At 35.2% G+C, this 12,483-nt stretch overlaps 2 protein-coding genes across 2 annotated transcripts; one reads left to right on the forward strand and one right to left on the reverse strand.

The window, feature by feature from the left end:
* The first annotated feature begins 768 nt into the window (after window positions 1–768).
* LOC148768186 (putative 2-oxoglutarate-dependent dioxygenase AOP1) lies at window positions 769–2,926 on the forward strand. The gene is made up of 3 exons (XM_088823069.1): window positions 769–1,376; window positions 1,795–2,134; window positions 2,223–2,926. The coding sequence occupies exons 1-3, from the start codon at window positions 1,009–1,011 to the stop codon at window positions 2,472–2,474; spliced, it is 960 nt and encodes a 319-aa protein (XP_088679195.1). The 5' UTR covers window positions 769–1,008; the 3' UTR covers window positions 2,475–2,926.
* Window positions 2,927–10,369: 7,443 nt separating this feature from the next.
* Window positions 10,370–11,929, reverse strand: GA3OX2 (gibberellin 3-oxidase 2). Its single transcript, XM_013000751.2, has 2 exons — window positions 11,274–11,929; window positions 10,370–11,135 (listed from the first exon to the last, which is right to left on the reverse strand). Exons 1-2 carry the CDS (start codon window positions 11,765–11,767, stop codon window positions 10,487–10,489), a joined length of 1,143 nt encoding a protein of 380 aa, XP_012856205.1. The 5' UTR covers window positions 11,768–11,929; the 3' UTR covers window positions 10,370–10,486.
* Between the last annotated feature and the right edge of the window lie 554 nt (window positions 11,930–12,483).

A 12,483-nucleotide genomic window follows, 5' to 3' on the forward strand; every position in this document is an offset into this window, starting at 1 on the left:
AGGGTTGCCCTAGCGTTTCTTTCTTTTATATATAAGATATGATATATACTTTCATTAATAACTTTTTTTTTTTTAAATTCAATCCCTTCAAATTTGTACTAGAAATGAGTATTTCAAGAAATCTGATATTCGCATAGGAAGGGCTGTTAGACCATGAAGAGTTGTCAGTTGTAAAAGAACACTTCAAACAATAAAAATTACATAGCAATGGTTAAACCGTAAAACGAGCTTTTAGCACCAACCACCCTTGTGTATTCTTTAATTGCCAAAAAAGTCTCTGTATATTAAAAAATATAAAAATCCCTATATTGCCAACCACCCTATATTTCATCGGAAAAAATGTTGGAGTGGTTGGGTGGAAGGCGGATATGATTAAAGCGGAGGCTGAGGGTATGGATGGAGGTGAGGCAGGAGAGGTATTCGTCGGAAGGAGAGCGGCGACTCAACTATGTTCAGTGTATTTATAGAAATTTGCAAATCAGCCTCTGACTTAAGGAAGAAGAGGGCCTTTTGAAAATGGAAGGGATTGAATTGAAAATTTTATTTTGGGGCTTATTTACAAAATTTCTATTTAAAGGGTATTACAGCCTTTTCAAGTCAAAAAATCGACACCCAGTCGCATTTGTGGCGAGTGTATCGCACGATCAACTCATACGGACTTTGTCGGCTTTGACTAACTCATCAAAAGAAAATCGATAAAATTACGTGAAATCGAATTTAACTTAAAATTAATTCAAATTGTAAAGTTGAAAACTCGAAAAAGAATAGTTGAATCGAGTCGGGAACCGTAAGAGATTGGACACCATTGTCACATACATATCAAATGTAAGCAAAGTTGTAATTCATTTATACACGTGTATAATGAGCCACTAATTCGATGGTTGATGCAAAAGACAATTCATGCTCTACATATATCAAAATAGAAACTTGAAAATCCGAACCACTAATAGCAGTTTCTACTTCATTTGAGAGAGAGAGAGAGAGAGAGAGAGAGAGAGATCAAAACAAATGGCTACCGAAACAATGTCGAAGCTCCCTCTCATAGATTTCTCCAACCTCAAACAAGAAACCCAAACATGGGAATCCACGAAAATCCAAGTCCGAAAAGCCCTCGAAGAATACGGTTGCTTCGAGGCCAAATTCGACGAAATTCCTCTTCATCTCCGGAAATCGATATTCGATGTACTAAAACAACTATTCGATCTCCCTCTAGAGAACAAACTCCTCAACACCTCCAACAAACCCTACCATGCCTACCTTGGCCAAGATGCCATGTTTCCACTCTACGAAAGCTTGGGAATCGACAACGCCCTCGCCCCCGGAAGTATCGAAACCTTCACTAACCTCATGTGGGCCCAAGGAAATCCAACTTTCAGGTATACTAACATACTTTTCTTTTAATATTATAATGCATCTTAGTTATTTATGTATGTATGTTTCTTGATCATTTTTTTTATTATCACGTGCTCATAATTTAGTACTCTGTTCCAAATTAAATGTTAGTTTAAGCTGTTGTGCACAAATTAAGAAAATCAATAGAAATGCATTGATTAAATTAAGAAAAAAATATCGAAAACTACTAAAATATCCTTGTCATTAGTTGTTTCTGAACTAATCAATTGTATTTCAATTAATTAAGAGTGACTAATGAAAAAAATTTAAAAAAAAATAATTAATGCATCATTGGAATTTTGAAGTAACAAATAATTTGGGACAAAAAATTATTCGAAAGAGCCAAAAAATTTGAGGCGGAGGAGTAGTTTGCATTTTTTCTTATTTTACATATACCGACAGCGAGATTGTAGAATCGTACTCCGAGAAATTATCGGAATTGGACAAGATTGTGAGGAGAATGGTTGTGGAGAGCTTGGGACTCGAAAAATACATGGACGAGCACATGAATTCGACGAATTACATTATTCGAGTACAAAAGTACGATTATGCCCCTAAAAGCCACGGCGAGAATCATGATCAGCTCGGATTACCATCCCACACAGACAAGAACATGGTCACCATATTGTACCAAAACGAGGTAAACGGGCTCGAAATACAAACGAAAACCGGACAATGGATCGCTCCTAATAGCCGGCCCTCGCCCAATTCTTTCGTTGTCATGATCGGTGAATCTCTCCATGTAATAATTACTACAATTTCCTTATAATTTTTCTTTAATAATTTATAATTTAATGATAATTAATGAGCCGATTTGTCCGTGCCGGCAGGCATGGACAAATGGGCGGTTGCATCCGCCACATCACAGGGTGATAATGGCGGGAGATGAAGCTAGATATTCGATCGGGTTATTTTCGATTCCGAAACCGGGGTACATAATTAAGACGCCCGAAGAGATGGTGGATGAAGAGAAGCACCCTTTACTATTTAAGCCCTATGAGTATTTTGGGTTTCTTGATTTTCAGATTAAAGCCGGTGTTATTGCTACTCCGGTTAGTCTAAAGGCTTATTGTGGAGCATGACAAACTAAAACTAGCTATAATTTATTTCTATGTATGAATAAAATTAGGTGCTATTTGAATTTCGGGTAAATTACAAACACCCCCTTCAAGTAAGTTTTAATTACAAAAAATCCCTCATTTTTCAATAATTGCATCCATTCCACTGCAATTTGTATATTTATTACATTGACGCCGTTTTGTAGGGTGGTGGATGTGTAAGAAACTTACAAACTGCAGGGGTCTGAATGTAATTTTTCAAAAAGAACGAGGAGTTTTTGTAATTAAACTTTACCTGAGGGAGGTGATTGTAAAAATTGGCGTAGTCACGTTCCTTTCGTCTTTTATTTTCTTGGTGTTTTCCTAATTGTTTTATTACATGATATTTATTATTTTGAATTCGGCCAATTATTGTACAGCTGTAAGTCCAATTGTATTATCATCAAGTGTGATGAATTGACGTATTGTTTTCTTGTCGTTTTGTTTTTATCTGTTTGATTGAAAGATATTTATTATAGTCATAAATTAGTCAATAAATAAAGAAATAGGAATATTCAAATAAGTAGTCTGTTAATTTGCAATGTGAGACAACCACGGCAAATAACATGTGCGGCCTCTAATGACTCAAGTTCGATTTCTCGTGTCAACACTTTTTAGGTCAAGATTATTGCACATGGTTAGTTGAAGTGCAATATATAGTAGCAGAATTTACTGATTATAAACGATACTTTAGAGGGTAATCGCTATATAGATTATACTTTAGGTATGCAAAACTATATTAAATCATTCTATAAATGTATTTATTCGAAAGAAGAAAACATATATAGATGACGAGATGGGTCGAAACGAAAAAAAAAATTCATTAACATCTATTGCGGCCCGTATTATTAGTTTTGGAATTCGGGCCCAACGTAAACAGTTTAATTGATTGTAGCCGCAACTTATATCCCCACCAGAAATCAGAACGGTTGGAAATCAGGCCCAGCCTTTATTTACACAACAAATTTCTAAGCTGAAATATATTTTAGTGCCGAACAAAATGTCAATCATTCAATCAATAGTAAACTCATTCTATATAATTATATGGTGTTTTTTTTAGGTCACGGGCCTGTCGGGCCCGTTAAAATAGGGTAAAATGGGCTAAGGGGCGGGGCTGGACCCATGGTTTCCTTCTATGGGCCGGGCGGGCCGGTCCATGAAAGCAGTGGACCGGGTGGGCTGAGCCCCCGGGCCGGATGGGCCTTCTTTCATTGGCTGGGGGCGGGGCGGGTAGGCCATTTGTTCACCAGTAGTCGAGAGGCTACACTCTAGACTGGTTACCAACTTACCGTTTGAAGTATACATTTTTGGACACAACGGATCAAATACAACCGGTAAACCTCTAGGTCCGATATTAGCGTATATATTATATATATTACGTATATTATTATTATTCTTATTTATTATAGTTACCTTGTATAATAAGTCTGCCTACAAATATCCGAATTCATGGGCGGGTCCATCTACAAATAAAGTATAATGGGTCCGCCTCATATATAAACCTAGTTGTTACCGATCACTGGATCTTAAGACCGGTGGTGATGAACATGACGATAAAATGACATAGAGAGAGAGAGAGACTTCGAGAGAAACTATCAAGTATGTTTTCTTATTGTCTTCGAACATAATCCTGATTACTTATATAGAGAATCAATAATTTATGTCGTTTTCCTTAATTTACGGTCGCAATATTTGTCCGTGATTTATTATATGGTTGTTCAATCTACGATTTTGATTTACAATATTTATTTGTCTATTTTGTCTATTTATAGAAGTTATCTCAGCTTGTTTGATCATTCGCAACTCTTTCAGGCAAGTTAGCTCTTACCCCATTTAGGTGAACCCTTGACCCAATACAACCCATCGGGCTTTCACTCCGACAGGCCCAAAAGGCGGAGGTACGGTGAAAATTGTACCACGTAGCATCAAACGCACCTCTCATATTATATTCAATCATTACTCAATTTGAATTCCAAAGTTTCTTGAAAATACCTGATGATTCTTCTTCTACTATTTCGTCGGCATTACCCATGATATATATATATATATACATACAAATAAATTTGTCAGTACTAATTGTGGAAGAATTGAAAGAGTTTATAATAGAGTGTATTCTTGACTTTAAGCACCTTACTAAAAAAAACATGTTTCTGTATATTTTAAAATTTTCCTATTTTACCCCCCACAGATAGGGTTATCTCTTTAAATTAAGTGCCACTTTTCAATCCCTATTTGTCTCCTCAGTGGGAGTATTGTTTTATCACTATTCAAATTTGGGAAACAATAAAATTAAGACAGTGGAATTAATCCTCATTTTAAATGTCTATAATAATTAGGGTTTGGAAATTCGTTTTTTTTTTTCCGATAACAGATACGATTAATAAAAAAAGCGCCACGTATATAATATTCGATTGTTTGTCGAAAAGCAAGTTCATGTGGAAATGATCAGAGGATGTAAAATTAATTATAACATGAATTATTGAAGAGATCAATTATTTATATATATATGATCTACGAAAACATGTTGTCTTGTAGTGGTAGATGCTAGGTCGTCTTTTACCTTATAGGTAAAGCAGTGACTTATGATAGAACCATATATCAAATGTAATAAGTCTTCATAATTTATTTGTTTTTTAGTTTTTGAAGGGCATTTTAGTAATTTTATATATATACATATATATATTTATTTTCTTTTTTTTGGTGACTCGGCCTAACCCGAACCTTCGTTGTGGGGCAATTGCACCCCATAACAAGCTAACTTGTTGGAAAGGAAGTTTTTAATTAATTAATGAAGGAAAAAATAAATAAAGGGTTAATAAATTGCATAATGTGAACAAGTTAGTTTTGTACATGTTGTCAGAATTGAGCCGGCTATGGAATCGGCCGACCAATCAAGTTAACTGGGTTTTTCACTTTCATTCGCATCATTCCATTTTTTACTATATATCTTTTGCTTTCCCTTTATATTCTCTCATTCTTTTTTCTCCGGATCCGACAATCCACCACTCCTATTCGACCACCGAATAAACCAACTCCGTCGGTGGTTTGAGTTGTTTTAGCCGAAAATTGGGTTCTTTGACCGGTCCGTCAGTTCCCGAATTTTACCGGGTCCACAGGGTTTTGGTCATTTGACCCTGATTTAAAAAAATTCAATTGTAGAGGTTAGACCGGACTGGCTCATCGTCTGGTCACAGTCGAACCAGTTCGACCAAGCGGTCCGGTTCGGTTCTGACAACATTGATGTATAGAAATTTGTTGTTTTGCACCCCTTTTTTCGTGTTAAATTTCTCCACTGATAATTTACCTTTTTGCCATCACATCCCTAGTAAAAAGGACGTATATAATATATATTGCTGGTTTTGAAGGTCAAAAGTAGAATGAATTTCACAAGTGGACTAATTTAGAAAATAAGATAAATAAAGTGAAATTGCCAAAGAAGATCAGACAGAAGGAAATAGGGAGGCTAATTAGCTATACTTTATGTTTTCAATTTTATTAAAAATTTTATTTGTTTTCATTATTACTAGATTTTAGTCATTATTGAAATGTGACAGCTGCACTTTGTCTAATTGCAATAAAGCATTTTTGTACTAAACACAAGTGACAAATAAATAAATTATGTTTAAAGTATTAAGACAGTGATTATAAAGACATTCTAATTAGGCCGACTAAAAAAAGAAAAAAGAAAAAGGCAATAAACCTTTGTCTTGCCTTGCTTAGTAATTTGGTTAACAACATTTAAGCACTTTATAATCTATGTACACATGTTTTTTGTGTTGTAGCCGAGGTTTAATTAAAAGGATCTCAAAAAGAATATATATTTATATATATATGGAAAAATTACAGTTTTCATCCCTTAAGTTTGGAACGATTTCACATTTGGTTCTTCATGTTTTAATAATTTGACATTTTGGTCATTTTCGTCAATTTACCGTTCAGTCAGCTACAAAGTGATGGACACATGTTTGATTCCATTAGTTTTAACGGAAATTTGAAGGAAATGACTAAAAATGTTGAATTTTTAAAACATGGGGGACCAAACATGTTTTTAGTGAACATGAGGGACCAAATGTGAAATTGATGCAAAATTGGGGGATGAAAATTGTATTTTTCCTCTTTGTTGGGGAAAAATACAGTTTTCATCCTTCAAGTTTGCACCAATTTCATATTTGGTCCCATTTGTTCACAAAAAACATATTTGGTCGCTTATGTTTCAAAAATTCATCAGTTTAGTCATTTCCGTCAATTTTTTGTTAAAACTAACGGAATCAAGCGTGTGCCCGTCACTTCCTTAACTAACGCACTAGCGGTAAATTGACGGAAATGACCAAAAGTGTTAAATTATTCAACCATGAGGGACTAAATATTTCTTTTGTGAACATGGGGACCAAATGTGAAATCAGTGCAAACTTGAGGGACGAATACTGTAATTTTCCCACTATAATTATTATTCTTATTCTTATTATTATTAATAAAAAAAATTGTCGCCCTAGGAATTTGAAAAAAAATATGTCTTTTCTTTTTAGGGTTAAAAGGAAAATTGAACCATTATATTTCTTCTTTTCTGCACTAGTAAAAAAATTGCCATGTACTACGAATTTTTTGGCTACGGTAAAAAGCCGTAAGAAATGGTATTTTTTACTACGAGACAATTTTGAAGTCGTAGTAAACAGTAAATACTAGGATTTACCGTAGCAAAAAAATATTTGGTACGTCCATTTACCGTAGCAAAATTTTTGTCATGTCCGTATATGCTACGGGGCAAATTTGTAGCAAATTGATGCGATCTCTCGAGTATCATAAATATTTCCTACGAAACGTAAGATCTATTCTTTAATATTTTTCTCTTTTTTTATAAAACCCTAGCACAAGACGACTATTTAAAGATAATAAAACCCTAGAATCCTAATCTAACTAGGAAAGATAATGACCTAACTAATAAAATACTTAATATATATGATAACCCTAAACAGACGCAGGCTATATTCATTATAAATAAACTATTCTAATTAATTAATAATAAAATACTAACTAACTAATAATTAAATAATATATTAAATAATAAAATAATAACTAACGAATAAATATACGATATATTAAATATATATCGTATCAAACCACCCCTCTTGAAATGAACCTTGTCCTCAAGGTTCGAATATTTGCAGCTCTCTCTTTTTTGCGCTTCCATCTATGCTTGATGCCATCCAATTTCTTCAAAAATAATTTGTTCTCATGTAGGATGCTGAGAACACGAATCTCAATCAATTGATCGACTACTTCATCACATGTCTCCACCATCGTTGACTCTTTAACGTATTGTTTGTTATGGTCAAACAATTCATTAAACATCATCGAGGAAATATTTGACACTTTTAGTGATACCTCAATCTTCTCAATAGCAATGTTAGATTTCTTAATCTCCTTGAAAATCGTCAATACTCCTTCGTCTTCTTTGTTTTGAAGATCATTGAAATCTCCCAATATCCATCGTAGCTCTTCGTTCTCCTCCCTTGTTAATTCCTCGTCTTCGTCCCAAATTACCTCAAGTGAATCCGATAATTCTTCTTTCGGCTCGTCGTCCCACTTTATCTCAGTTGATTCCGATTCTTCTTCTTTCGGTGAACTCTCAAACAATTGGGGTTCTTCGAAAAATTCATCGTCGTCCTCTTCCTCTTTCTCCGGCGATAGGCTCGGCAGCGGCAGCGGCGGTGATGGGCGGCGGTCCCTTCGGCTTTTATGATGGCGTTGACGCCGTCCTTGACTTTGTTCGAGCAATTTTTGGATACCAATCCGTAACTTCTCGACGGATTTTTCCAATCGCTCCAACCGTCTTCTCTCGGACGTCATAATTTCACAAAGTGTTGATGTAATCTCAACTTTGCTCCAGCGTAGCTTTGATATAATCTCTGCCTTGCTAACGAAGCGTTGGTGTTAATCGCAACTTCGCTCTGATACCAATTGATACGATCTCTCGAGTATCATAAATATTTCCTACGAAACGTAAGATCTATTCTTTAATATTTTTCTCTTTTTTTATAAAACCCTAGCACAAGACGACTATTTAAAGATAATAAAACCCTAGAATCCTAATCTAACTAGGAAAGATAATGACCTAACTAATAAAATACTTAATATATATGATAACCCTAAACAGACGCAGGCTATATTCATTATAAATAAACTATTCTAATTAATTAATAATAAAATACTAACTAACTAATAATTAAATAATATATTAAATAATAAAATAATAACTAACGAATAAATATACGATATATTAAATATATATCGTATCACAAATGCGTAGCAAAAGCCTTTTTACTACGAATTTGATACGTTTTTGCTACGGTTAGTAAAAAGCCATTTTTCTACTAGTATTGGTAGGAATTGGGGTGAAAATCAAATTAATCTGATCGGAATTAGGGACGAAAAAAGAAATATCTGAATATTTCAGATCGAAATCGACGAAATTCAAAAATCCCGTTCCAATTTTCCACCCTAGGTAGGAACATCATTCTTGTCTATACATAGTTTACACACTATGACAATTTACCCCCTTTTTGTTTTTCTTATTCAAATGGTACATGGTTCCAGAAAACCAAAATTACATCAAGAGATAGGTGAAAATTCACAATAAATAAATAAATAAATACATCACAATAGAGTAGAGGACAAGTTGTAATGAGAATTTTTGTTGGTATTGAAAGAGTTATTTTAGTTGTGTATGAGTATAGATGCAAGCAAAATTGGTATTATATATATTAATATATAAAAATATATATTTAAATTTTGTCGACAGTGATAAATTTACAGTACATGACCCAATGATTTAACCATTTTTATCCTCATCACTGTCTTATTCTTACAAGGAAAGATTTCCTTTAAATCCGGTGAATTGTACATGTCGGTTTCTCTGTCTTTTGCTTATATAGATTTTTCGAATCCGCTTTTTTTTATTTTTTTATTTTTTTATTTTAATTTCTTTGCACAAAGACAAAAGAAAACCAACAAGGAGTTTTTTTGTTTGCATACCCCCACTTCCTATATATAATTTGACTCGAAATTTTATTTCTCTGAATTCATTCTGAACACGCAGTCAATTAATTACCATTTTATTAAATATGTGGTGCTCGAATTGCGTTCGAATTTTCTTTTTTTTCTTTCTAATTAAATAGATGTTGTTAAAAAATTGTGAATAATAATTGTCTTATAGTAAAAAAAAATAAAAAATTGAGTGTTTGCTCATGTGGTATAAAATCGACTTTATGCAGCTAATTTATAAATTTTAACGTTTGCAAATAAACTTTAACATTCAACTTATTTTATAACATATTTTAAATGTCCTAGTAAAACAAATATTTAAATAAAAACTAAAAAAATAACTTAAGCTGTTAAAGTAATAAACAAAAAGGAGAATACTTGTTCATTTTCCATGCAATTACTCCATCCGTTTCTTTTAAACTGCAGTTTGAACCATAATTTTATTTTTCATATTTAATGTCACTTTAGAATTTCAAGATAGGACAATATTTTTTGTTCAATTTTATCCTACAGTTAATGAAGTAATAAAGACAGATTCAAAATCACAAAAGGGTTAATTTTGTCAAATATGAATTATGTTCTCTAAAATCAAGAGTATATTTATTAACTTTATTATTTGGTGTGCAGTAAACTTAAACGATACTTATTTTGAAATTGAAAACAGAGGGAGTATTTTAATACATTTATGTCTCATTTGGTTCGGACAAACGTGTCATGATTAATTAAATAACCGGATATTCCCTCAGGTTTATTTCGTCCAGTAATTTTTCCAGGTCAAAGCCGGAAAAAAAAAATTGTAATAAAAAACAAAAAAGTGGAGAGGGATTGGAAAAGAAAAATGGTGCATTTTAAAATTATGATTATGATTAATTAATTAATTATTATATATCAAATTACATAACTAATTAAATAAGTAATTAAAAAATTAATCATATCTCTAATTAAATTAAATTAAATTAACCAACACGTACACTACTATGGTCGTTGGTATCGACAAACCCAACACGTGGCGCACACAGACGCACTGACGTCAGCGCCTTGTCGAAATGCTTCGCCTTCGTCCCGAGATACTCGCTCCAGGTTACGGGCCTGTACATTGGCGGGTTGTATTGATCCACCAGTTTCGAAAGCGGGCTTATCTTCACCCCCGGCGGCGGCCCGTATAGGTACGCCACCGACAGCCTGTGCCGGGTCCGGTTCACCACGGCCCGGTGTAGCACACTCGGGTACGACCCGTTCGATAGTATGTGCATGAGGTCTCCCACGTGGACCACCAGCGCACCCGGGTGAGGCTCCACCGTAACCCACCTGTTGCCGCCCTCACGCAGCACCTGCAGCCCGCTTATGTTGCTCTGGTGGAGCACGGTGAGGATAGTGGAGTCTGTGTGCGCAGCCAGACCCATCGCCCGATCCGGATCCGGGCAGGCCGGGTACGAATTCATCTGCAGGGCAGCCGCGCACCCGGATCCGGATTCGGATTCTTCTTTCGGGTCGGCCCATTTGACTTCTTCTTCTTCTTTTGTTATGCCTAATGAGCCCAGCATGAGCCACATCAGCCGGCCCGCTAGCTTCTTCATTTCTTTCTCGTAGTCTTCTATTGTCTGGCTGTAGAGAGAGAAAGGAAACAAAAAATGAGAATCAAGAAATTTTCTCTCTCACACAGTGTAAAGTGTAATGTGTGTGATTGTATTGCTGATTAATTTGCTAATATTGTATGAAAGGAAAGAAGAAAAAAAAAATTACCAGAATTTATTATAATCATCGGGCCAAATTTTGCGGGCGTTTTCGAGGGGCGAACCGACAATGGTGAACCCTTCGGACCACATGCGCTTGGAGAAGAAGGAGGAGATTCGGGCCACGCCGTAGCCCGAAACCCCGTCGGCTGCCCGAGCTGCCCGGAGTTTCTGGTGCATGGGGAGGGAGAAGAGGCTACTCCCCGCGGCCTCGATTTCCTCGAGCAAGTTATTGGGAATACCGTGGTTAACGACTTGGAACACACCCCATGTCTTGCATGCATGGCCTATGAGCTCGGTGGCGTTTCCGCTATTTAGGTCGACGATAGGGACGGTTTCGGAACTACCGTCGGCGGCCCCGCCGCCGGAGAAGGGGTAGTCGTTGTTCTGCGATGTCCATGCATGGCTTTCCGGCAACTCCTTGACGGAGCTTAGGTCTAGAAACTTATGGTGGTTGGTTGGATTCGCTCGAAATGAATCGGAGGGTACGACTCTTGACGGCATGTTTTTTTTTTTTTTTTCGCTTTTTTTTCTTTATATATATGGGGAGAAAGGAAGTATGTGTGGGAACTTTAGGTTTATTTAGTCCTCGTACTAGTAATAGAAGTAGTAGTAGTAGTAGTAGTAGGGGTATGTTTTATGTAATAAGGAAAATCTTTGTGTTGTAAGAAAATGAAGGTGTGTCTATTGTGTTTATATAGAAATGAAGGGGATGGTGACCACTCACTAAGGTATTGGGTTTTTTTTTCTTTTTCTTTTTCTTTTTTATTTAATTTATTAATTTAGTGTGTGTTTGTGTGTTTTCTTTCCTCAATTTTTTTTTTTTTTTTTTTTTTTTTAAAGTTTTTGTCCTTTGGGTTTAGTGGAGTGAGGTTTATTGGGGACGAAGAAATTAAATGGAAGTTATGTATTTTAGGAGTTTGGACAATCGAAAATACAAGAATAAGGAAATGACCATATTGCCCTCCACATAGATGAAGAAAAGACCCTAACTTTCTCCATGTGCCCCTTGTCTTTGTCCTCAAGTAGAAAAACATCTCAATCGAAGGTCTTCCCTACTTTGGTCCTAATCCTCCTCACTATAAGACAACACTAAATAAATCCTTTTTATTTTATTTTTTATGGAAAGTCTAATTTGCCCTTGCCCTTTCGGTTGTTGATGAACCTACCTCTTGAATTTAGAACAATATATATGGCTACGATTACGTGACTCGCTCACA

The sequence above is a fragment of the Erythranthe guttata genome, chromosome 9, assembly GCF_056151865.1.
Source record: "Erythranthe guttata isolate IM_541 chromosome 9, IM_541, whole genome shotgun sequence".
NCBI classification, from domain to species: Eukaryota; Viridiplantae; Streptophyta; class Magnoliopsida; order Lamiales; family Phrymaceae; genus Erythranthe; species Erythranthe guttata.

What these genes read in the sequence shown, in the direction of transcription:
- LOC148768186 (XM_088823069.1), top strand. Translation starts at nt 1,009, where the DNA reads ATGGCTACCGAAACAATGTCGAAGCTCCCTCTCATAGATTTCTCCAAC. An exon ending in CAAGGAAATCCAACTTTCAG is followed by an intron (nt 1,377 to 1,794) that starts GTATACTAACAT and finishes ATATACCGACAG; the next exon opens with CGAGATTGTAGAATCGTACT. An exon ending in TGATCGGTGAATCTCTCCAT is followed by an intron (nt 2,135 to 2,222) that starts GTAATAATTACT and finishes CCGTGCCGGCAG; the next exon opens with GCATGGACAAATGGGCGGTT.
- GA3OX2 (XM_013000751.2), bottom strand. Translation starts at nt 11,767, where the DNA reads ATGCCGTCAAGAGTCGTACCCTCCGATTCATTTCGAGCGAATCCAACC. An exon ending in GATGATTATAATAAATTCTG is followed by an intron (nt 11,136 to 11,273) that starts GTAATTTTTTTT and finishes CTCTCTCTACAG; the next exon opens with CCAGACAATAGAAGACTACG.